The sequence below is a fragment of the Sapajus apella genome, unplaced genomic scaffold, assembly GCF_009761245.1.
Source record: "Sapajus apella isolate SASKATOON/1434 unplaced genomic scaffold, GSC_monkey_1.0 scaffold112, whole genome shotgun sequence".
NCBI lineage: Eukaryota > Metazoa > Chordata > Mammalia > Primates > Cebidae > Sapajus > Sapajus apella.
This window is the reverse complement of record NW_022437052.1, coordinates 4,902,130-4,927,985: the sequence shown is the minus strand read 5'-3', so window position 1 is coordinate 4,927,985 and position 25,856 is coordinate 4,902,130. Positions and strand designations below refer to the sequence as shown.

The window sequence follows — 25,856 nt, the reverse complement described above, 5'->3', positions numbered from 1 at the left end:
TGAGGGGATGAGGGATCTGTGAGGGGATGAGGGATCTGTGAGGGAGTGGGGGATCTGTGAGGGGATGGGGGTTCTGTGAGGGGATCAGGGATTCTGTGAGGGAATGGGGGGATCTGTGAAGGGGTGGGAGGATCTGTGAGGGGACTGGGGATCTGTGAGGGGACTGGGGATCTGTGAGGGTATCGGGGGTTATGTGAGGGAATAGGGGGATCTGTGAGGGGGTGGGGGGATCTGTGGGGGGCTGGGGGATCTGTGGGGGGCTGGGGGATCTGTGGGGGGCTGGGGATCTGAGGGGATGAGGGATCTGTGGGGGGATGGGGGATCTGTCAGGGGGTGGGGATCTGTGAGGGGATGGGGGATCTGTGAGGGGATGGGGAATCTGTTAGGGGATGGGGGATCTGTGAGGGGATGGGGGGACCTGTGAGGGGATGGGAGATCTGTGAGGGGATGGGGGATCTGTGAGGGGATGGGGAATCTGTTAGGGGATGGGGGATCTGTGAGGGGATGGGGGGACCTGTGAGGGGATGGGAGATCTGTGAGGGGATGGGGGACCTGTGAGGGGATGGGGGATCTGTGAGGGGATGGGGGATCTGTGAGGGGATGGGGGATCTGTGAGGAGATGGGGGATTTTTGAAGGGACGTGGGATCTGTGAAGGGATGCGGGATCTGTGAAGGGATGGGGCATCCGTGAGGGGATAGGGGGTTCTGTGAGGGTATAGGACTCTGTGTGTGGCTGAGGGAGTTCTGTGAGCCCTGCCACTTCAGTTCAAATCCCTGCTCTTCCTTCTGGACCTGGAGGCCATGCCTTTCCTGGGGTCTGCATCTTGGCCCTTCCTGAGCCCATTAACAGGGAGCATGCAGAAGCAAACCTCTCAGTGAATCTTGGCCCTTTGTTGATAGGTGCAGGCTGAGCACCGGCCCAGCTCACACCTGGGGCAGGGCAGAGTCAAGGTCCAGGAGACAGGAGGGCCCCTGGATACTTAGCCACAGCACAGGTCCTGCGACCCTTCTGCTTGGGGCCCCCCAGGCATTCAGGGCATACTAGGGGCACAGCTCCCTCATCTTTAAAATAGGAGCCACGCCCTCAAGTTCCCACCCCCAGAACCCTTGGAGGAACCCGTGGCTGAGTGCAAAGCTCAAAAAAACCAAGGAGCCCCGGGGAGGATCATGGCTTCTTGCGCCCTGCCAGAGGGCATAAACCAGGAGAGCCTCTCTCCAGAGCTGGGTCTCTGAGCCTGGCCCAGCCCAGGGACTGCTCTGTGTTCAGGACCAAGGCAGAGACCCACACCTGCCTGGCCTTGGGCCTCAGACTCCCCTGCCACTGGGAATCCCAAGACAGCTGTAGGGTCCCAGGGCTGGAGACCACTGGCAGCCATGACCCTCCCAGCCAGGTCCAACCCCCTCCACAGCAAGGACGCGGAGGCCTGCGTGAAGAAAAGGAAATGCTCCCAAGCTAAAGGAGGAGCCCAGCAAAGGCTGGCCCCAGCTCTCATGACACCTGGCAAGGGCACAGGGTGACCAGGTGCACTCAACTGTCCAGGCAGGTGCAGAAACCTCCTTTCAACAGGCGGCACCATGAACGCTCAGCAATCCCTGCAGCCAAGGGCTGTGTCCTTTGCAATGCTGGGGCCAAGAAATACTACAGGCTGGAGTGATGTGCCAGCAGGAGAAGGCAGCAGACAAATCCCATACCAGGCATGTCAATGGCATGATATCCTCACCCTGCCTGAGCTGCAGCTCCATTTCACAGATGTGCACGCCAAGATGTGGACAGAGGCCCCTCGGTCAAGGTCACAGAGCTGACGAGACATGAAGAGCTGACCCTGGGCAGAAAGCAGTCTTCCTGGGCCTCGATCCAGGTGAAGCCCAGGGCTGGGGCTGGGAGGGGGCCCAGGCAGGAGCAGAAATGCTGGGAATGCAGGGCAGAGCCGAAACAAAGGCTGCAGGCCCATGTGGGTGGATCCTGGCTCAGAAAGGATCCAGCCTCAGACCACAGCCTCCTCCGAGCTGCAGCCCTTCCTGGCTGGAGTGGCCTCCATCCTACCTGCCCCTCCCCAGGGCTCTTTGCATGCGGGGGCAGGAGGGGCTGGCACCAGGGCCCTCACCTGCATGAATGAACCAAAGAGGGAGGAAAGGAGGGAAGCAGAGAGGGAGAGGAGAAAGGAGAGAGGAAAGGAAGGAGGCATGAGTTCCCACCTCCACTGCTACCTTTGCACCCCTGGACTCGAGACCTTTGGAATTCTTAACAGAATTCTCGCTTCCCCAACAGCACACCTGGCCTTTCTGCCCCATCGCTTTAATGGACACAGCATTATCCCAGACGACTTTACACAAAAAGGAAAAACGGAGCATTGTCACCAGCATCTCACAGAAACAAATACATGTTATATTGTCACAGGTCACGTCCAAAGCACATTCCTGGGCAAGGTGCTGTGACCAGTGTGGAGCTGGACAGCAGCCCACAGGCCTAGGGCCCCAGCAGGCGTCCAAGGAACGGAAACCAGGGTACAACTGCCTGGCCCTGAGCTTCCCCTCCAACCTCCAGGCTGCCCTGATGAGGATGAAAACAGCACCATGAAGATGAGCTGTTGAAGACAATCCTTCGTAAGAACTTTCCATCAGCACATGGACAACAGACACCGGCCACGGGTCCACAGATGGTCCTCAGAGAATGTGGGGTCAAGATTGAAAGCAACCTCAATAGTCTGTCTTGTAGGCCTGGAGGTGGTGGAGGGGGCAGCCCGGGCAGAGTATGGTGGGCACTGCACATGGACACACAAGGTCAGGTGGGTTCCCTTCTTGGATGAAATTCTTCATGGTCTTCTGGCTGCCCTGACGCTGTGAACTGGCTCATCTGCTCCGGGGAGTGGAGCCTGAAGGATGCCCTTGGCCTAATCCCTGTAGGTGCTGAAGTCCAAGGCAGGCGGGCATCCCACAGGTGCCTACCATGGAGGCAGGTCCAGGGACCCCGCCCAGAAAACGCAGACCTCCATTTCCACCCAACACAGAACCGTGTGACCTGGCAACCGGGGTCTAGATTCGGTGCTAGAAAACCGTACCACAAAACGCTTCTCATGTGCATGGGTTTTGTTGGTGGTATTTTTTAATTTTGGATCAACAAAAAAAGAACATAGCAGGTTCTCAGGTATATAAAACAGGTAATATTAGGTAAACATACAAACTTCACCTTTACAAAAAAAACAAACCACACACACACATTTCTGTTAATACACATAAAGCACAATATATTACCAAAAATAAAGAATTTGGGTTCTGTCCAAACACTGGCAGCAGAGGGAGTGACCGCCACCACGGCACCAGGGCACATCGACAACACAGAAGTGGTAATGCATCGCACGTGCCATGTGGGAGCACAGCATTCTAGGTGAGCGCTGCGGGGAACAAGGTGTCACTCAGCCACAAACAGGGGCTTTAGGGCAGGTGCCGCAGGGACGGCATACGATTGGTTGACGCATAGTTCTTTCCAAATGGCTTAAATTAAAAATAAAGCAGGGTAAGGGAGAAACACAAAGCCAGAAACATTTAGGAAATGATGCATAGGTAGGTATACCATGTTTATTTTAATACATCTCATTAGTTTGCATCTTGCTAGGAAAAATACCGTCGCACTGTCCTGACAGTTACAGCAGCCTGTGTGTTATTGGTGTAAATGTCATCCAAGAGATAATTAAAAAAAAAAAAAGCTAGGCAAAGAGTAAAAAGGGAAAGCTTAATAATCACTTTATGGTGTAAAAAAAAATCCACTTAAGGCTCTCAGGAAGGTTTCTGTATGGGCTTAAATACTACAGCGAGGAGGTGTGGTTTCTAAAGTTCGCGTGGCAGTTTCCGAGACATTCCTGCTTTCTGTGTGCCCCTGCAGAGCCCGCCAGCATCCCTCTGGAGTCATTCCCAAAGCAGGCTCTGCATCCTTGGCAGAAAAGCACCTGTGACCACCCAGACAGAAATCCAGTCTGCTGAGACCTCTGCACTTCCATCCTGCAGGAGCGACCCTCCATCCCGTCGAGTTTAGATATTTTTGTGAGTCCATTTTGTTTTTGTCATGTTTTGTGGTTTTGTTTTCTCTCTCTCTCTCTCTTTTTGACAAGGAAGCTTCTTACTGCTTCACCGAGTGCTACAATACTTGCTTTGATGTCACATTAAACAAATGTGCGCTGTCTCTTTGTTCTCCAGAGTGTTCTCGGACACAGTTTTTCACGGAGGAGAACAAAGACCACACACTGGCAATAAAGCACCGTACATAGTAGGTTCAGGAATGTAACACGCCATGTACATCCATGTCCCAGGAAAGGGCTGCGGCTCATCCTCACCTCACATCTGCAGGAAGACGGGAGAGATAGACACTGAGACCACCGACCAAGTGAACCACCCAGCACACACATGGCTGTGTAGGATGCAAATAGGGTGAAAACATTTAACCCAATCAGGGATACACAGGGATTTGAAGTTTTCATGAAATTTCCAGAATCACATTTGCCAACATTAGCCATGTTGCAGTACCCTGACCGGAATTGGGATTAGGCTCACAGCATCTCACAGAAGAACATGTCTAGAGACCCAGCCCCATTCTCCCATTGTACAGATGGGGAAAACTGAGGCCAAGAATGGTTCATTTGCCCTTCTCCCTGACTTTCTTTCTTACAGCCTAGGGCCTAGATGTGATTTCTGGAGCTCCGGCAGCCACCTTGGGCCACCAGACAACCCTGAGATGGAGGCCACCAGCCAGACAGAAGAGTCTGCAAACTAGGCAGACCTATGCTGATTCTTTAAGAACTCTTCCCCATCCTATGTGGCCCCTCCATTGCACACTCCAACACGTGTGCTGCCTACAGGCTGAGTAAGTGCCAGCCAGGCATGATTAAACAGGAGTACCAGCCTCTCACCATGGGGTCTGTCACCAGCAGGCCCATGGAGGCCAGAGCCTAATGCTCTGGAGAAACAGAACCCACAAGCAGGCACAAAGCCACCCGCCACGACACGCTTTGGGCAAACAAAATCAAGGCTGACCAGCCGTTCTGGACTGCTTCAAAGACCCACCCAAATGGACAGTTTCCTCCCAAGAGGCTCCTCATGAATGGACTTCACCCACAGGCCCAGGTCCCACATTACGAACAGGAGCCAGGGTTCTCAGACACCCTCTCTCTGAGAACCTCGTCTCTTCTAAAGAAACTATTTGTTTTGGCTGCCATGGAGTCCCATGTGCCGGGAGGAGGAACCAGGCCAGACAGGGCTCCAACTTTCCCAAGCCAGGCGGGCCAATGCCAAGGACCAGGAAAGCTTGAAACCACCTCCTTCATGATGACGGTAGCTGCCTAGGTCCCATTTCCACCGGGGAAGCAACGTGTCTTGATAGGAGACTGTTTCCCAAGCTCCCTTGCAGTGGAAGGATGGCAGCCCAGAAAAACACAAAAGTCACTGGGAGGGATTTCCAGGATAGCTCTCTAAGGTGTTATTTTGCCCTTTCCCACCTCACTCCTTCTTCCATCCTGGAGCACAGATGTGATTTCTGGAGCTTTAGCAGCCACCTTGGGCCACCACACAACTGAGGATGGATGCCATCAGCCAGACAGAAGAGGGACCCCGATGGTACCTCAGGACTACCCTCCCTGCTCTGCAATCCCACCTTTAGATGAGTGTCATGAAGCTCAACCTTATCTCGATCCCTGTGCAATCTGGTGTTACTAGCAGCCAAATGCAATTGCCGACACAGTAGCCAACAGCCCTGCATGTTTATAAAGGATTTCCAGATCTATTCAGCCTCCAGCAGTCCTTGCCTGTAATCTCAGTTAAGCCTCAGTTTTTTCATCTGTCAAATGGGGTGGGTGATCCCAGAGAGGCCAAGTGGTCAGAGCTGTCCCATGTCCCACCGCTGCTCAGATTGTCCAGCCTGTTCCATTCTTGTATACAATGCTCCTGCATCCCCGATCAACGACAAAGAGAAGACAGAGCTAGAGGCAGGCTCCCGAGCAGGACTGGGCCGCAGGACTGAGCCGCGGGCCAGAGCGTTCTGTGAGGCAGGAACGGACGGGGAGCGAGGAGACCCAAGCCCAGCAGACACCATCAAGGCCAATCAGGGCCACGTCCCCGCCGCACCCGGCGAAACAGGAAGCGTGATTCACTGGTGTGATCAGTTGGTCGCACCTCCCCACCCTGCAGGACTCAGCGTGTCTGGCGGACAGCTCCTACCTGGTTGGCTGCTTTAGGTGGGTTTTAACCTTTTTCTTTTCCGTTTTTTACCTGACTCCCTAGGCCTTCCTGTTAACAAAAGGGCAGGGCGATGAGTGGACTGAGGGACGGCCATCAGGGTGAAGAACCGTAGCAACAAATAACCTAAGGCTTTTCTTTATCTTTCCAGAAGAGAACACCAGCACCCAGGCATGGAGAAACTTCTGAGTCCCCTCGTGCTCCCGGGGCTCCAACACAGCAGGGCACAGAGGCCACTCTGCTCCTAGGTGGAGTCCGCCCGTCGGGGTGAAAGAGACCCCGGCCAGCCAGCGCGGCTGCAGTCCTCAAAGCTGTTCCTCCTGCCCACCCCAGCAGGGGCCCTTCTGCAGACTCTTCTCAGCTCAGTCCTGCAGCCCACCGATGAGTCGGGCATCTCATGCACTCGCAGCCCCACTCAGTGAGGCCTGAACATCTCCCGCCAATGCTGCGGCTTGAACCACCCTCCCCAACGGACACGTGCAGGCCAGGAATCTGCCTCCCCAGCAGGCGTCTAGCCTGGGAGCCAGCCAACGATCCCTCAACAGCAGCCCAGATGCTCACAGCAGCAAGCATCGTGCTCCAGGGGCCACCTAACACCCCAAAAGCAAGGTTCCAAGGACCCGTTCTCCAACATAGATGCCAATGAAGGCAGCCACTCACCCGTGTCCTCTTCCCGATAATCCGGATTCAGGCTGGTGGTCGCGCAGGCGCACTCCAAATGCTCCTCTAACCTCACCTGGACTTCTTTTAATTTTGGCTTCTTCCTGACGTATTCCACCTTGGCCACCTGCCCGAGAGAACAGAGCCCAGCCATGAATGCCCGTGTGGAGCTTCAGATGACATGACACACTGGGAGCCAGGGACAGGCCGGCAGGGAGGAGAAAGCAGCCTGACCCCTGACTTCTGACCCCCTCCGAGGAACGCTGCCTTATCGTGGGGCATGCAGGAGCAGCAGGTGAGAAAATTACAAGCTGCAGTGCAAGTGTGTGTGTGTGTGTGTGTGTGTGTGTGTGTGTGTGTTTTAGTTTTTTTGAATAGGCTCTCACTTTGTCACCCAGGCCAATCATAGCTATCTGCAGCCTTGAATTCTTGGGCTCAAGTGATCCTTCCACCTCAGCCTCACACCTATATCACGAGCTACCATGCCCAGCTAATTGTAAATATTTTTTTGGTAGAGATGGGATCTCATTTATGTTGCCCAGGTTGGTCTTGAACTTCTGGACTCAAGTGATCTTCCTGCCTCAGCCTCCCGAAGTGCTGTAATTTCAAGCGAGAGCCACCATGCCTGGTGTTGGAGCATGATATTTTTGTCCTATTTTTGTTTAAAATAAACCCAAAGTTTCACATATGCCTGGGGCTCTAAAGGAGACACACACAGCCAAGGTATGGAAGTTTGGGAGTTCTGGGACGCAAGTGGCCAGAGAAAGTGTTTGCTTGTATGTGGATGTGCAGTTGGGAAATGTTTTCAAATGCTCACTTTGTTGTTAAACAAATTTTAAAAGCCAGGCCGGGCACGGTGGCTCATGCCTATAATCCCAGCACTTTAGAGGGCCAGGATGGGAGGATCACTTAACTCCAGGAGTTCGAGACCAGCCTGGGCAACATAGTAAGACCCTGTCTCTAAAAACGATTTAAAAATTAGTCAGCCATGGTGGCACCTGTAGTCCCAGCCTACTGGGGTGGCTGAGGTGGGAGGATTGCTTGAGCCCAGGAGTTTGAGGCTGCAGTGAGCTGTGATCACACCACTGTACTCCAGCCTGGGCGACAGCAAGAACCTGTCTCTATTAATGGAAAAAAAGAAAAAGAAAAAATGTTGAAGCTGTGGCCCAGCAATGGGGCTTGCAGCTGTATCCTAGCTCGAGGTTGCTGTGGACTTGAGAGTCCAGTTGATAATCCCAGCTGCTGGCCTGATGAGGGCCCCACCTCCCCACCAGCCCCCAGGCAGCAGGGCCAGCAGACCCACACCCAGGGTCCCCTCATGGTTCCCCCAGGTCTGAGGCTCTCCTTGGGCTCAGAAAGGCCTGACCTGGGAAACCTGAGCCAGGGAATCTGGGCTGTCACCAAGGCTGCACAAGGCGACCTAGGAGCAGCACAGGCTGGCTAGCCATGGCTGCCAGGCATAGAGAGCTCAAACGCAAACCAAACCTCAGCTGGGCGCCCCTCTTCCGACTGGACTCTGCCTGTCTGCCAGCCACACCGGCTGTCAATTCTCCAGGAACAGAACCACAACATGGGGGTCCTGACTCCACAGCCCCTTCCTGCGGAGCTGCAGACAGACAATGGCCCAGTCCAGTGTCCAGAGAGGGGAACTTCAGGCGTTCAAGAAGGGCAGTGAGAAATCACTCACACACACATACACACACATATCATGCACACACAGGCCCCATCACGGGAATGCAACTCCACCCCACACACACGTATATACATGTATAATGCACACACAGGCCCTCTCACAGGAATGCATCTCCACCCCACACACACATATACACGTGTGTAATGCACACACAGGCCCCGTCACGGGAATGCATCTCCACCCCACACACATTCATGCATGCATAATGTACACATGTGCCCCATCATGGGACTCCTACTACACACACACAGTGTGCACGCACACACACTCCTGGCATCAGCAGACCCCTAATGCATGGCCAGGAACCAGGGGGGTAGAGTATTGGCTCTCCCAGCCCAAACCCCAGCATTCATTCAATCCCCCCAACCACCCGATAAGGAGGCAGGACTGGCACCTCCATTTACAGAAAAAGAAACTGAGGCACAGGCAAGCCCTAAGCCTGTACCTAAGTGCTAGGTTGTCCTGTCTGCCCCCTGGTGCACATGCCAGGGAACAGCCACCACCTTCCTGCCCTCCCAGGCTCTGGGGAACCAGGCACCCAGCTCCATCTGTGCCCACGCAGGGTCTAAGTCCAAGATCAGCCCCTGTAGATCACCCACTTCACCCCTCACTCTTCATGGGGAAACAGAGGCTAGAAAGGAAACAGAGGCCGGGTCACCCTCTGAGCACAGGGAGGTGGGGGAATGCACGCCGCCAGGTGAATGAGGAGACCCCAGCCAGAGGCCAGACACCCCCAGCCTAGTGGCGCTGCTTCCCAGGCTGTCAGGAGGAGGGGAATGTTTCCCACCCTTCTTCAGAGGAAGGGACCTCTGGAGACTGGGGGTCATCAGCAGGCCCCCCCCACGAGAAGGTCAGCTCTGCACCCTGGGACCAGGCAGGCTCCGAAAGTAAGCCAGCCTCTCTGGGGACCAGGCCTGTCCGAGGCTGAGTTACTGAGTTAATGGTTAACCCACAGTGCAAAGGGTGCCTGCAGGCGTGTGAAGTGGTCTGGACTGCCTGGGGCGTGAGCAGACAGCCAAGTATGAGCTCAACAGGTGCAGGGCGTGGGGCGCCTGGGGTCAAGAGCCAGCTCAGAAACACGACCTGGCCTGGGAGGTTTCACTGCGTCACAAAGCGTGAGAGAAAGCTGCCAGGGCACCGCTGCTTCCTGGATGGGGCTGTTCCAATCGGGAGGCCTTGGACCAGTCCACCAACTCCCTCAGCAATCTGCCCCTTTCCCCAGGACAGAATCCTCCAGAGAGAGAACTTTGCAGGCCGTGCAGACACCTCCACCTCCCATCTGTAAAAGGGAAACTGATCACACCTACCCAGGGATTGCAGCAAGGAACAAATGAGGCTACACACACAGAAGCCCCCAGAACCTAGAACAGAGCCAGCCTTCAGGAGTGGGCTGCCACCAGCATGTATTCTAACACACAGCCCCGAATCCAAGGCCACTCCCTGGCTCCAGAGCCAGCCAGAGGCTATGCCTGCAGGCCCAGGGCCCCTGTCCCCCAGCTCAGTACAGTACCACCCCCTACCTGGAGTCACGACCATGAAGCTCCGCCTTCGCTCCGCACCCGGCCTCAGCTCCATCCAGGCCAGACCCCTGCCATCCTCGGCTGGCATCTCATCCCCATGGTCCATGTCCATGCCCACGCTCCTGTCCTACTGCCCAGGCTTGGGTCTGGAGAAGACTCGGGTGTCCAGGGACCAAGCACTGACCACCACAGGCAGAGAGTGGGTCTAGTCACCCTCCCGCTAAGGGCCTGGGTTGGGAGAGGCCCAGCCTGAGGATGAACTTCAGCAAACTCCCAGGAGGAGGAGCAGGGCCACCCTGAACCTCAGCCACCTCTAGCCCTCCAAGCATGTCCTTGGCCCTCTGTGAGTCAAGAACTGCCTAGGTAGGAAGGAACTAGGGATTCCAGCGCACAAAACCAGGCCCAGCCTCCCCTGCCTCTGCAGGGGCCAAGCGCCTTCCTCCCCTCCCCTGGAGGCCCTGGACACAGGTCCCAGCAGGTGGAACAGCACCAGCCTCACATTCTGCCATCTCCTCAGCTCAAAGCACCCACACTCTGCTGCTCCCACCCACCCCAATCTCTGCAGGGGCTGCCAGGTGAAGCATGGGGCAGGTGGGCTCTGAAATCTGGGCTCATGGGGATGGGCTTGGGCAGGGTACCGTGTTCTGCTCCCAGCCCTGACCCTCCGGGTGGCACAGCCTCTTTGGTCAACAAGCGGCCTCACCTAGTTCCCTCGGCAGGGCAGATACCGGGGGCCTGGCTCAGCATGGACAGCCTGTCTGGCCAGACACCAGATGCCCAAACGAGGGGCAGGCTCGCTCTCGTACACTGGAGACGGCCGGCAGCGAGGGTGCGTGGGCTCCCAGGACACAGCAGAAACACTGCCCCTCTGGGCACTGTGTGAAACGCACACGGCACAGCCCCTCGTCTGGGAGCCTGCTGTCTCTTCAGACAAGCCTGTTTTTATCAAACAAAAACAAACAGCGATTTATGATTGCACCTGTTTCTGAGTATGCCAGGATTCCAGGCCGTTCCACCACCTCTGTCTGGCCAGGAAATAGCTACATTTTTCTCCCAAGAACACATAATGAATATTGGATTCTCACAAAAACCTCCTCCATAAAAGAAGGTCAAGTCCAAACAACAGAGACGATTATATCCTCAGGACCCCCAGGGGCGTTGCTCTGACCCGCAGACCCTAAGCTGGGGCCCAAGTCGTGGGGGGTCCCCATGGCCCTCCCCCTTTTTCCATCCCAGAGATGTGTGCTGTACCTTATCACACCAGACATTCCGATCCCCGAGGCTGAGTTCATCTGGGACATAAGCCACCCCACCTAACACTCCTGGAATGATAACCCAGAGATGCCGTCATCCCTCTAGACCTGGGAGGCTGATCCCTGCTACCACAGAGCAGGCCCCAAGCCTGCAGAGACCCCCTGAGGAGGGGTTGGGATGGCCACTCCCTGTGAGGGAACCCCCAACTCCAGGTTACGGCCTGACCCTTTCAAAGCTCCAAGACAAAGTATTAGCCATGAAAGAATTCTGACTGACCACACGTGCCCGTCACTGTAACCCTCACAGCTACCCTGTGAGGACACCATCATGGTCCATTTTAGAGATGAAAACACACAGCAGAGACATGGTAAGCCCCTTGCCAAGGGTCACACAGCACTGAATCTCCATCCCTAGCCTAGGCTGCCTCTCACCTTTTTCATGGAAAGGAAGCCTAGACTCCAAAAGAGCAGAGCCCTGGCCCCATGGCCCCAGCCGGGGGTCTCTGGACAGAGAATCAGAATGTCACTCAATCTGGATGCTGACTTGGGTCAAGAAAATCCCAGCCGGGTTTGGTGGCTCGTGCCTATAATCCCAGCACTTTGGGAGGCCAAGGCGGGCAGACTGCCTGAGGTCAGGAGGTCGAGACCAGCCTGGCCAACACAGGGAAGCCTGGTCCCTACTAAAAAATACAAAAAATAGCCAGGCGTGGTGGTGTGTGCCTATAATCCCAGCTACTCAGGAGGCTGAGACAGGAGAATCACTTCAACCGGGAGGTAAAGGTTGCAGGGAGCCCAGAGTAGGCCACTGCACTCCAGCCTGAGTGACAGTGAGAGATTCTGTCTCAAAAAGAAAAAGAAGATCCTACCTCCTTCAGCACCACCCCACGTCCGCTAAGAATGGAAGCAATGCCCAGGCCTCAAGCTCGGGTAACAGGCCCCTGCCCAGCCTGGCTCAAGAGTACCCCCACTCTGCCCATCTAGAGACTACTGCACCAGACCCAGAGAGTGAACAGAGACGTGGCTGGGAACGTCTCACCCAGAACACCCCAACTGCTCTGTTCCAGGGTGCAGAGGCCCATCCCTCACACCAGGTGAGCACAAATCTTCTGGAAGCCTCTGGCCCAGCAAGGTGGGCTCAGAGCCAGCTCCATCCCTGACACCACAGCAGCTCCAGGGCAGGCAGGTCGAGTCGCAGTGGACGCCCCTGGAGTGACAGCCATGAAGCTCTGCCTTTGCTCCGCACACGGCCTCAAGCCTCAGCTCCATCCAGGCCAGACCCCTGCCGTCCTCGGCCGGTATCTCATCCCCATGGTCCACGTCCAGACCCACACTCCTGTCCTACCCCCAAGGCTTGGGTCTGGAGACGAGTCAGGTGTCCAGGGACCAAGCGCTGACCACACCAGGCAGAGTGCAAAGAGACACCCACCCAGCTAGGAACCCTGGCCATTTCTACCCCAGGCTGCTGGTCAGTTTCATCCTGGTGATCCCATCAGGGCCTGCGCTGGGCAGTGACCACTCCTGGCCTCATTATTGTCTTCTAACAAGAGACCTGTGAATGTTGACAGGAAGGGCATAAAACTGAAAGCAGGAGGTGCCATACCCAGCCTGGGTGGACAGAGTGCCGGAGCCCCTCCCGGCCAGCCCCAACTCTGATGACCTCAGCTGACCCCACGCCCATGCACGGGCGCCAAGTCCCAGGTCCTGGGGCCCATCTCCTTCTCGCCAGGTTGACAGCCACCCCCATCCCCAAAGTGGCAGGACCAGCCTCCTGGCTCGGCCTCCACAATGGGCCTCCTGTTCCCTCTGACCTTTGTCCCCTCAGCCAGAGCCCCTCCGTGTCTGAAGTTGGATGTTTTCCTCCAACCCTCAGATGGGTGGGCAGGGAGAAGACGCCTCCCAGAAGGGGGAATGTTGGGGAGCTGGGTCTGAGGAGGTGGAAACCAGGCCACCCGGCTCTGCTGCAGGACACAGCCCCGAGGACTTAGGACACCCAGTTCTCTCTTGGGCTGACCAGGACCCTGTTCTGGCAGATGAGACCCAGAGGCAGAGCCCTGGTCGCAGCTCCAACACCGCACAGAGCAAAGCAGGAGCCACTGCCGGGCCAGGGGCAAGAGGGGGAAATTTGGCTCTCACCCCGACGCTGCACTGGCTGGAGGGTGCTGGAGAGCTCTCCGCCCCACCCAGCCTGCTCAGGGGGCCTGGGGAGGGAGGAAGCATTGCCCAGTGGGGCCAGACCCACCTATCCTCACCCCACGACAGGCAAGGTGGGAAAGGCGGGGGGCTGCCCAAGGCTGAGCCCATGGGCTGAGACCCTCTCCCCACACATCCAAGGCTCCCCCCACACCCAGAACTGACATGAGAATCCCTCATGAGAATAAGACCACAGGTATTCCAGACTCAGATTTCACAAGGGCCTCCAACATACAACCAGGGAGGATGCCGAGACCCACAGAAAGGCAGAGTCTGCACCCCAGAGAGGCACACAGGATGGGGGTACAGTGCTAGGCTCCTGTCCAGGGGGCCTGGGCCACCTGGACCTGGGGGCCCGAGTTAAACCCTCCCTTACCCTCCCCTCCCTTCCCTGACCCCCAGTGGTAAATATCCTCTGAGGACAGAAGGGTTCCCCAGACAAACACACGGGGCTTTGTAAGGGGAGTGTTTGGCCTTGGAGATCCCGGGCAGTAAGATGTGGAATCTGCTTACTCAATACCTAGGGTACCATGGAGGACCAAGTCCCCAGAGGCCAAGATAAGTCCCAGTTATGGGTCTAAAGTGCCTGGTCATGTGATAAGGAAACGGCCCAGAGTTGGCTGCAAAGTCCTTTACAAAGAACCCTCTCCCCCCATCTCCCTCCGGAGCCTGGAGTCACAACAGTGGGGCAGGGAGGACGTGAAATAATTCTTTTCTAAAGTCAAAGAATGGTTACTAATGTAGCCCTCAAACTGAAACCCTCAAACATCATTTCAGTGGCTGCATATTCCAGGAAGAGCAGGCTCAGTCGTCACCAAATCCTTGGCTGACTTGAGCCCAGGGAGTCCAGACCAGGCAGACCAGGCTGGGCAACACCGTGAGATCCCAGACTCTACAAAGAATTTAAAAATTAGCCAGGCATGGTGGCATGCATCTGTAGTCCCAGCTACTTGCGAGGCTTAGTGGGGAGGATCGTCTCAGCTTGGGAGTCCGAAGTTGCAGTGAGCCATGATCGCACCACCACATTCCAGCCTGGGCAACAGAGCAAGACCCTTTCTAAAAAAAAAAAAAAAAAAAAAAAAAAAACAGAATCCTCAGCTGAGACCAAGCCAGATGGCTCTGCGTCAAAACAACGGCCTCCTGGACTGGGGGCTGCGCCCACCTGTGCCCACCTGCACCTGCTGCTCAAACTCATGGGTCCCACAGCCCAGGTGGGAGCATTAACAGCACTTTAACCCAACTGAAGCCAGTTTCCAGGGAGAGGAGCCCTAGGAGAGCCCACCCTTCCCAGATGGGAGCTCTGGGGACATGCCAGCCCCAGGCTTCACGGAAACCAGAGGACACCTGCAATCCCGTCCCAAAAACAGGAGACTGATGTCTCCATAGGGACTGACCCCAGACACAGGGAACCTCCCTTGCGAACAGGACAGCAGCAGCCTCGGCTCTCTCAGAAGGGCGAGTCCCTGCCTCAGACCCACTGCAAAGCTGAGGAAAATGAGGCCAGAGAGGAGCAAACACAGGTCAAAGCCAGCCCACCCAAGACGCTGCAACCGTGGGTCTCCCGGCACGCTTCCCTGAATACAGCGAGAAGGGGCCCAGCCAGACAGCCCTGTCCCAGGACCTCAACAACTCAGGACCCTACAGCAAGATCACCCGGCTGCTGTTCCTCCCCCAGTGCAACCCAGGGAGGAAGGCCCTGCTGTGGCGGAACGCGAGTGCCCCCAGGATTCTTCCGCTGAAATCCCAGCTTTAGGGGATAGCATTAGGAGGCGGGGTGTTTCAGGGAAGCTATTAAGCGCCCTACCACCCGGCCTTTTTTTCTTTGTAAGGGAGAGTCTTGCTCTATTGTTCAGGCTGGAATCACAGATCACTGCAGCCTCAGCCTCCCAGACTCAAGTGATCCTCCCACTTCAGCCTCCAGAGTAGCTGGGACTACAGGCACGTGCCACTACGCCCAGCTAATTTTTGTATTTTTTGCAGAGATGGGGGTCTTGCCATGTTACCCAGGCTGGTCTTGAACTCAGCGATGCTCCAGCCATAGCCTTCCATGGTGGCTGGGACTGCAGGTGTGAGCCACCTCACCTGGCCTGATCAAGTCCTAGGAGTGGAGCCTTCATGAATGGAATTAGTGCCCTTATAAAGCAACCTAGGGAGCATGTTCACCCCATCCCTCACTCTGACGGCAGAGCACAAAGGCATCATCTATGAACCCAGAAAACAAGGCTATAGCAGAGACAGAGTCTGCCAGCGCCTTGATCTTGGACTTTCAGCCTCCAGAACGTTGAGAAATCCATTTGTTGCTAATCAGCTCCTAGTGGATGGAATTCTGCTACAGCAGCCTGAACAGACCCAGGCACCACCACTACTTAAAGAAAGAGGGGCTCACCCTGGGATTCCGCGGAGGGAAGTCTGGACTCGGGCCCACCCCAAGCACTCTCTCTTCTTCTACTGGGTTGCTTTAGCAGGGCAACTGGGGGGACCTCGCCCACAGGTCAGGCACTTCAAGAGGCAATGCAGGCTTTGAATGCCCCCCACCCCTCCTGCCATGCACCATGGTCCCCCACTGAAGAGCCTGCAGAGGACTCCCAGGACCCAGAGATGCCAGACACCTTCTGGCTAAGCAGCTAGACACCCTGCAAGTCCCAAAACAGCCCCCCAACTGTGGTCTGGAGCATGAAAAGAAGGCCCGACTCATCGCCAGAGAGCAGAGTGGAAGCTCCAGCCTTTCCCTGCACCCCCAGGCACTCCTCTCCTCCCTGGGCCTCAGTGTACCTGCCAGGGAGATGGGAGCACAGCTGTGCACCCCCCACCAGCCATGCCAAGAGCAGCTTGTGGCCTCCCAGGAGGGACCGTGGCTGCCTGGTAGGGGCAGCCCTTGGGCCTGTGGGGCAGGGCTCACCTTAACGCTGCGGTGGTGGACGCGGGAGGGCTGACACTTGACGCTGCTGGTGTTACAGCAGCCGGTGCAACGCTTCACCTCCACACACGGGGGCCAAATCAGGAAGTTGGCGGACGTGGGGTCAACCTGGCTCCGAGGAATCTCATAAATGACCGTCCTGGTCTTGCAGACAGCGGGGACGGCTTCCTCTGCAAAGGCGGGGGCACAGTGAGCAGTGACCCAGCACAGTGTGGCCCAGCATGGGCACCGGCCTCTGTGACCACTGCCCCACCCCATGGCTGCGGCAGCTCCAGCTGGGCCTTGGGGGCAACCACGGTGAGCCACAGGCCAGGATTCTCCCCAGGCAGCAGAGGCCGAGTTGGGAGCAGAGGTGCAGAGGCTCAGAGGCTGGGTGGGCAGGAGCACCACACAACCAGAGGAGCCTGGCCCTGTATCTGCAGACTGGAGGAACCTGGCCAGGCGGGGCCAGTGCCCAGCAGGGAGAGGTGGAGAGGGGGACTTAGGCCAGGTGGGGCCAGTGGCTGAGGGGGCAGAGGGGAACTTAGCAGCAAATCTTACAGCACTTTCTGGGGTGCTCTGGCCTTCAAGACTTGTCTAAAGGGTGCAAAATGCAGAACCCCCACAGCAAATGTCACCTGGGAGGGCCTGCTTGGTATCATTTGGGACCAGTCACCCACACATCACACTTTAAGGTGGAGGATACAAAATCCATCTTCCTGGAGGAAACCACAGCTCACAGAGGGGGGTCCACTTGCTCAGGACCACACAGCCATGAACAGCACCAGGGCTCACCCCAACAGGTGGGACCCCAGAGGACACAGGACTGGGGTGTCAGACCTCACCTTGTCCCAGGCAAGAAATCAGGGACTGGCCCAGGGCCTCCTAAACCTGCTAGTTCCTTCTCAGGGGGTTGGAGGGGCATGGGGCTGCTCTGTAAGAAGGGAGAAAATGTCCCCCAAATGGATGCCTGGGAGGAGCACTGGAGCCAGCCATGAATGGGGCAGGGCACTCAGGGTGCAGTGAGGGCTCTGGGGGTGGGTGGAGGGGGCAGCCCCTGGGCACGCAGGAGCACAGTGCTTACACCGCAAACTGGAAATTAAGCACAGCCACGTTTCCAGCAAGGCTCCTGAGGACAGGCCCCAACAAGATGGGGCACTTAAGGAATTTATGATGGCTCGTCTCCCCTGGAAGTTCTCTTGGCCCAGACTAGGACTCCAGGAGGAGCAGGCAGGCTGGAGCAGGAGACACTCCCAAAGGAGGGAGGTCTCCAGAGAGGCGAGAGCCAGAGGCACCAGGGCCAAGGCCTATTTTAAGGAGTAGGAAACGGGTGGCTCGCCTGAGGCCGCGAAGTTGGGAGAGTGGGCAGCCCCTCCCCACCCAGCCCTGCGCAGCCCACAACGGCCTCCTGGACTCACCAATACTTCTCTTCCTTCGAATGGGCAGGGGCCGCTTCTCAGGTGCATGCTTGATGGCATGGACCCCGTGAGCTCTCAAGCTGGTGTCCAAAGCATCCTCACTCCCTGCAGGCAGAAGGAGAGCACTGTGACTGCTCCAGGCCTGTGTGCTGAGCCCGGGGCCTGTCCAGCCGTACGTCACACAGACCAGCTTTCGGAGCCACTGGGGAACAGGGATCGGGCAGTACAGCCCCCCTTCCCCGCTACGAGGGGCAGGGGATCCCCTGGGAGAACCTCTATTCCCACCAGGGCTCTTCAGATATGCAGGATATGAAGCTACAGAAAACACCCCATTAGCACAGAGGTCCCCAAATGCAGGGACCTGTGACAAAGCTGAGGGCCCCAGGGGACTGCAGGTGGTCTCCTCTATGGCGCCCCATCCCACGTAGTCCAGGTGAGGGCTGTACCTCTCAGGGTCAGGAGAGGCCGAAGGCTGCCCGGCTCACCCCACCACCCTGAGGGGTGCAGGGCTAAGCCAGGCCCCACCCCTGTCTGGGGGCTGGACCAAGGGAGAAGCAGAGGCAGCTTAGGTTTCTGCCTCCCTCCCTCCCTGTCGCTGAAGCGCTCCTTGAAGAAGTGGCTTAACCTTTAAGGGGCACTGGAAGCAGCCAGACTGGGCTGTTGGCCAGACCCCACTCCTCTCTGAAATGAGTCTACTCTAGGGCCAGTGGCCATAAGGAAAGACAGGAGGGCACGTGGCCTCTCGTGGAGCCTACACTGAGGAGTCCTCGGGGCCTGACAGAGGGAGGCAGCCTGCGAAAGGGGTTGAGAGAAGCCTGCATCTGCCAGGCGTGTTTACAGCGAGGCGGCCAGGTGTGGGTGGTGCACGGGCCCAGAGCCAAGACCAGCACTGACCCAGGAGCAGCACCAAGAACCCTATTCCCCACCCCCACCAGTGCACACGCCCCCCGCCCTGTCACAGGCACTAAGGGCTACGACAGACAGGCTGGGAGAGTTTCAGCTCTCTCTGATTCCAGCAGCAGGAAGAGGACCCACAGTCCTGCCCATGGACACTGCACGAACCTGGGCACCGTGGGTGGCTCTGGGCCTCCTTGCCTTGGCCCCCTGACACCAGCTCAGGGGTTTCTTCCCATCTCCCTCCATCCTGCCTCCCCAATATATAACCAAGGGCAAACAGGCGCTGAGATGGTGAGCCTCACAGCCAGGATGTTCCAGAGGCACAGAGATATCCCCAACCCCTCCTAGGAAGCTCAGGACGTCCCAGTCACCAGCACAGACGGCTAATGGGCTCTGCACCTCCTAGGTCCGGGACAAGCAGCCCAAGGCCTCTCTCCCCAGCCCACCGAGGCACCCATGACTGTCCAAAAACCAACCGGAGAAATCTCAGCTTCCTCAACGCCCCCAAGACGCCCGAGACCTGCAAACCTCACATAAGGTGTGAATGGCAAAGATGAAGCCTGCCCAGAACCTTTTTACTGAAAATGACTCAATGTTCCAATGCCACTAATTTTTTTTTGAGACCCAAAATAAGATCAGAACTACTCACGCAGTAAGAATTTCCCATCAACCATTACAAGCAGCGTTTTTTTTTGTTTTGTTTTTTCATAAAAAAGTGACATTTATGAGTCATATCCTGGTGGTGGCCATCTTGCCATGGCCAAACCAAAGAGCGACTGGTCCGCTCTCCAGTCGATGGAGAAAATTCAGTAATAACCCCTATGCATTAGCTGCTTTACCAATGAGTTAGTGTCTATGTGTGCGGTGGCTGCTATCACTTCTTTCCACCTGAGGAAACTGAGGCCCAGAGAAATATAACAGGACAAGGAGGAGTGGCTCGAAGGAGCCTTCGTGGTCTGTGTCCACAGTGCACAGGCCCCATTCCCCACAGGCCTCTAGCCCTGGCTTAATAAACAGAGAAGACAGCACCCCTACTAGTTCACTGACCCCTTGAAAGCCTGAGTTGGCAAATTTCTTGAGATGACAGACAGAGGAGGAATAGCTCCCACCCCTTTGCCCCTGGCTCAAGATGCCAAGAGCAGACCATGCTTTCCAAAGCCACCTTCTGAGCTACGCTGGCTGAGACATCGCTCACTGATTGTAGCAGCCGCTCACAGCTCACCAAACACGGCCCTGGCCAGCAAGAATCACTCCTAAAACTGCTCCCGGAACAGTTAATCAGGAGGCTTTGCCTTTTGTGTTTTAGGCACAGATGTCCCAATGAGAACTCCAGGACGGGGAGAATCTTCCAACCATCAGTCCTGGTCTGACGCGACTGGCCCGAGTGGGGGATATTTATGTTATCAGTCCCTCAATGACCCCCGGGTGCCAGGCCAGACTGCTTAGGGGAACAAAGCTCCCCAGCTGCCCCTGCACACAGGACAAACAAGCCCTAAATGTTGGCTGCCTATCATTAAAAGACCACATGCTGGCTTCTGATCTACAAGCCACAGGTGAAAATGCTTCACTCTTCACTCCAGCACACCCTCTGAATAAAATGCTCCGGCTCTGGCAGGATGGTGAGGAATCCCAGGGCCCCTGCTCCTCCAGCCACAGCCAAGGATCGGCCCAGACCTCAGCCAGTGCCTTGCTCAGTGTCCCCAACTGTACAATGGGACACAGCCTGCAAGCTGGCAGGAGCCAAGTGCCAGTCACAAAGCCCCACCCACTTGGGGGAGGAGTCAGCATAGCTGGGGAGCACACCTGGGGTTCCTGAAAGCCTCTTTTCTGTTTCCTACAACATAGGCCTCAGAGGCACCCAAAGCCAAGAATGTCAGCCTGGAAGGGTTCTACAGGAATTCCAAGGGAAAGTTGTCACATTGGGTTTCTCCCAGCACCCAGCCCCTTCCTCATGAGCCCTGCACTGTCCCCTGCCCGTAACAGACCAGACGCACCTCTAGATCTAAAAGGGAGTCCAGGAACCGAAGGGACGCTTACCCCACAAGAACTGACCACAAGCAGTTTACAACCCTCCCTATGAGAGAGCAGGAGGTGAGGAAAAGACACCCCCTGCAAGCTGGAGAAGCAGCCAGACCTCTCTGTTCCTCAGGCCAGAGATTGTGGGTTCCTCTGGTTCCGTTTCCCGCCAGACCTGGGGAGGTGACTGGACAAGGATGAAGGCAACCCCCCTGAGTCACAAAAGATCTCCCACCAGGGGCAAGGCTGGGGGCAAGAGAGAAGGCAGATGCCACCCCCACATTCAGCCTCCCAGACACAAGGAGAATCCCATTCAGACCCCAAAACATCTCACGGAGATGTGAGGGCTGATGAGATCTGCTCTAGTCATTCCCCGGGGCAGGATGAAAGAGCTCCCAGGACGTGGCTGCAGGGAGAATTTGAAACCGGCTGGGAGGACTAGCTTGGGGCATCCTAGTTGTTTTCAGTTTGGACCCCACGACCTAAAAGCCCCCGGTCAGGAATGCCATCAGCATAACCCCACGGAGCGGCAAAGCTAAAGGCGATAATGGGTGGGGGTGGGGGAGGCGGGGCTGCCAAGACCAGAATAAGAATAGTCCCAGTAGAAAGTGAATGGCCCATTTCCCTGCGGCTTCCAAAGACAGTCCCAGGAGGAGGCTCATCTGCGAGCACCCCCCCCCCCCAAAAATAGCCCTGAAACCTTCTCCGGGAAGCAGTCTCTCCACTTTTCGAAACCCATCCAAGACCAGCGAGATTCAGGCAAGTGTTCCCCCCTACACACACAAACCAGAGCCAAATCCTTCTCCCCAGAGTTATCCATGGAGGGACCTGATCAAAATCCCCCCGCCCAACTGTGCTCTGGAGTGAAACACTACCGCCCCCGGTTAAAGATCAGCCCAGGGATTTCCTGGGTCAAGAAACTACAGAAACCATCGGCCTTGTTAGAAAATGGTTTTGGCATGAAACGAAAATAGTTCAGGCTTCTCCACCACCATAATTAGGTACAAATTTCCAAATGACTAGACCATGTGATTTCACTTAATCCCCCCATACCCCCCCTTTTCCAGAGTCCTCTGCAGGGAGAGAAAAGTCTTCATTTCACGTAACTTCTTCCAGTTCTGCTGCCTTTAGCTGCTCTTTTTAACAAGTTTATCGCAGGCCCCCTTTTGAAACCAGCTAACGAGTTCTTCCACACGAGGATTTCCCTGGTTAAAGCTCAGATTGGAGTTCCCCCGCCAAGTGTGCATTTTGAAAAGGGCGCCACAAGGACCTGGAAGACCTCGCCTTCTGGGAAGGGGCTATCTAGCCCTGAGGGGGCGGGCGGCCACCCTACACCTTCGCCCCTCCCACCCAACGTGGTCCACTGGGGTCCCCCGGGTGTGAGAAGCCCCTTTAACCCTTGCCAGCCCGGGTCTAGTCCAGCTCTGCAGCTGACATTCGCTCCAAAACTCTGTGCTCGCAAATAAGCTGTTTTCTTTAGTGACTCGGCCTCAGGGCCTGAGGGTGAGACACAAAAATAGCCCCCAGGCAGCAGATGCGTCCAAGGCCCGGCTTTTCATTAGGTAGTGAACATAGAAAGACACCGGTCTCCTGCAGCCACAAAGGCCTAGCCCTGCGGCAAGAACGCCGCACCAGCTCCCAGGGATTACAAAGGTGCGGGGCCCTGATCCGGGGACCGACTCCGCCCGCCCGTGGGTCCCGGAGGCGCGCCTGCCCTTGGGGACTCGCTCCGCGGGCTGCCCGCCCGGGGCACTAGCCAGGGCTCTGCGCCCAGGGCCTGGGGGTGCTCCCGACGCTCCTCCGGCCCCAGGGCAGGCGGGGGGCCGGCACACCAGGCGAGGGCGCCGCGGCTGAACTTTGTGTGACACACGCGGCGTTTTCCTTCTAGGCGAAAACAATCCCCGGGCAAGCGAGCAGCCCTCGGCCGCGACTGGGAGAGAAAGTGGCGACTGAAAGAGAAACTCCTGACTCATCCGCCTGGGCGCTTAGGGCCGGGGATTGGATTCTGACCTTTCGGTGCGCTGCGCGGCGCCCCGCCCGGCCCCAGCTCGGGGCGCACCGGGCGCACAGGCCGCCCGCCCCGCACCTCCCCGCGCGCCGAGGGAAGGGGCGCGATTTACCTACGGAGTCTATCTCCAGGAGTCGCTGGAGGTCCCGGATGCTGTGGATCTGACTGTGCGCCAGCCTCTCGATCACCTCGCGGGGGATCTCGGCTTCCTGCAAGCAGAAACCACACGGTCAGCGCCCGCGGCCCAGGGCCCGAGGAGACCCCGCGAGCGCCGGCCGCAGCCCCGGCCCCAGACCCCGCGGAGCCCTCGCCCCGGCCCTGGAACCAGAAGCCGGGGGTGGGGCTGGAAAAAGACCACGAATTCTCCACCCCCATCCATGGTCTGCCCTTGGTAAAATCAAAGTCCCCCCCGCTTCACATTTTCAGACAAAAGCCCCCGCACTCCGGCCCCTCCGCCCGGGGTGTCAGTTACAGACGATCTGGGGGCAGCTAGGGGGCCGGGAGTTTCTGATTTAAGAGTGAGATCAACATCTAGAAAGATCAAGTTAAAATGCGTCACGGATCGGCGAGAGTCACGGCAGCCCTCACACTTTAATCCAGACAGGGCTTAAATTTCACGCCCGGAATCCCGGGCCGAAGCCGCGGAGAGGTCTCTCCGTCTCACAAACACACGCGCGCGCGCGCAGACACACACGCACACACACGCGCGCACACACATTCACTCACACACTCGCCCCACCCCGGGCTCCGGCCCAGCCGCGGCCCTAGCGCCGACCGAGACGCCCAAATCCAGCCTGCGGGCGGCTGGGAGAAGCCTTCAGGGAGAGCGAGGGTTAAACTTCCACCTCACGCAGCTCTCCCGGCCCCGCAGAGACCACCCTCATCTCTGGCCTCCCCCACTCCCCTTCCTGATTTTTAAGGAGAGTCGGGGGTCGCTGGGGAGCCTGAAGCACTAAGTTCCCACGCCGGGGGCTGTGGAAAGTCATTCATCACAGCAAAGCTCCGGGGGATGGGGATAGGGATGGGGATGGGGGGGCGGGGACGCCGCGGTGGGAGGGTGCGGGCGCCTGGCCCGTCCCCAGCTCTCCTCGCTCAGCCACCTGTAAGCAGGACCCAGCCGACGGGACTGCGCCGGTCCTGCGCCCCGCCGGGCTTGGGCACCGGGAACTGGGGGCTGCGGCTCGGCGCTGCCCACCTTTCCCGGCCAGAGGCTTCCGCAGCAGCCGCCCCTACCTGTTTATCGGGCGCCCTTCCGTCCTCCCCTGGCTCCGCCGGCTCACACACACACACACCCCCTTCCCAGCTCCCCACACCCCGCTGCTGCAGCGCCCGCAGAGCCCCAGCTCCCCTTCCCCGAAGAGGCCCCCGCGCCCCCCGAAGTTTCTCCCCACTCGTCCACCTCGCTGATCCCCGGTTCCCCCCGAGGCAGAGCGACGCAACACGCTGGAAACTCCCCACACACACTTAGGCATGGCAGAAAATAGAACCCAGTTGGGAAAATTTAAACACCGACCACCCTAGCAGAAACCAAAATGCTCTCTGCAGAGCCTGTGGCGTCCCAGCAGGCGGGCGGGCGGGCGCGGGGGGTGTGCGCCTGAGAGCCGGCGCAGAGACTGGGCGCGGGGGCGGCACCCACCTCGGCCAGAGCATGGGCGAGGTATCCGCAGCCGAGTAGCAGCAGGCAAGCCCAGGTCCTCATCGCGTCCCGAGGCGCTGGCGGCTCGGCGGAGAGGCGAGGCCGCGGGGCGGGCGCTCCAGCCGGGCTCCTGTGGCGGCGAAATTCAGTACCATCCCTTAGGGAGCGCGGCCCAGAGGAGGGTGGCGCGGGGAGCAAGGAGCTGGCAGAGCGCGCCCGGCGCGAGCAGCGAGTGCGGAGAGGCAGGCAGCGCCAGCCAGGAGGAGGAGGAGGAACGGAGTGCGCGCCCGCCGCGCTGGGAGCCTCCTGGGCCGCCGGGTAGGGGGTGGGGACGGAAGGGGCGGAGGGCGGGGGCTGGGCTTCTTCCTTGGTGCGTTCCCGGTGCTGGCCGCCGCCGCGCTCGTTCTCCAGCGCTGGCTTCAGGAGCGACCCGGCCGGTAATTCTGCATATTTGCGGGCATCGGCCCCCGAGAAGAACTCCGGAGGGAGGCTGGGGCCGCCGCCGCGCCACGGATCACCTGTCTGGAAGCCCGGCCCGGCCCCGGCTGCTGGCTCGCGCTCTCCCTGCGGGCTGCCAGCGGCCCTGCGGGCCCACAGCCGGCCCCGCGCTCGCCTCCGGCCTCCTCTCGCAACCGCCGCCCGGCCGGGCACAGCGCGGCCCAGTACGGCGCGGCCCGGCGGCCTGCGTACGCCCCTCCGCGGCGCGCCCTCGGCTCCGGCGCCGCGCTCCGCCCTCCGCCCGCCAGGGCCGGGCAGCGCCCGCGGCCGAGCTGCCTGGCAGCCGCCACCCGTCCGGGACCTCGCTGCGCAGCCCGCGCGGGCCTGAGGGCGGGCGCAGGGCCCAGTCGGCGCCTCCGCCGCTGCAGCCGCCGGGAGAGGAGGAGGAGGAGGAGACGCAGGCAGGCCCGGCTCGCCGGAGTTGGGCGGGCTCCGCAAGGCGCGCGTGTGGAGCCGGCCGGCGGCGAGGAGAGGGTTATAGCGCCGCCGCCGCGCCCCTCCCCCGCCCCCGCCCCCCCTCCGCCTCCCCCGGATTCCGGGCCCCGGACCCGCACCTCGGAAGCACGCGGGGTTCGTGCGGACCCGGCAGGGCCCGGACGCCGCCGCCGCGGCAAGGAGCACACACGCGCTCGCGCAGGCAGCTAAATCCATCAAAGCCCCGCGCCCGGCTCCGCGCCGGGGCTCCGCGCCCCTCCCTCGAGCTTGCCCACCCTCCAGTGCCAGCTGCAATCCTGCGGCACCGGGTGGGGAGGGAGGAGGCCGCCGCAGAAGCGCCGCCGTCGCCGGCTCGCCTCTCTCGGGCCCCAGCGGCGGCAGCGGGCAGCGCCCAGAGCTGCTGCGCCAAAAAGGGCGAGAGAGCCGGCCCCCGCCTCCGCCCCGGCGCTCCGGCCGCTCTCCACTGTTGGGATCCAGGGCCCCAGCCTTCCCCTCTCCATAAAAGGAGGGGGAG

General features: G+C 58.4%; 1 protein-coding gene across 3 annotated transcripts; it reads right to left on the bottom strand.

The window, feature by feature from the left end:
• Positions 1 to 3,081: 3,081 nt before the first annotated feature.
• On the bottom strand, positions 3,082 to 25,091 carry PDGFA (platelet derived growth factor subunit A). 3 transcript variants are annotated; one of them, XM_032259911.1, is made up of 7 exons: positions 24,410 to 24,975; positions 22,886 to 22,982; positions 17,853 to 17,957; positions 16,438 to 16,625; positions 6,883 to 7,009; positions 6,205 to 6,273; positions 3,082 to 4,335 (listed from the first exon to the last, which is right to left on the bottom strand). In XM_032259911.1, exons 1-6 carry the CDS (start codon positions 24,470 to 24,472, stop codon positions 6,218 to 6,220), a joined length of 636 nt encoding a protein of 211 aa, XP_032115802.1. In that variant the 5' UTR covers positions 24,473 to 24,975; the 3' UTR covers positions 3,082 to 4,335; positions 6,205 to 6,217. The 3 variants fall into 3 exon arrangements, with proteins under 3 accessions (XP_032115802.1, XP_032115805.1, XP_032115803.1); XM_032259914.1 differs by lacking the exon at positions 6,205 to 6,273 and having other exon boundaries at positions 24,410 to 24,706; XM_032259912.1 differs by lacking the exons at positions 3,082 to 4,335; positions 6,205 to 6,273; positions 6,883 to 7,009; positions 16,438 to 16,625; positions 17,853 to 17,957 and adding an exon at positions 17,964 to 22,695 and having other exon boundaries at positions 24,410 to 25,091.
• Between the last annotated feature and the right edge of the window lie 765 nt (positions 25,092 to 25,856).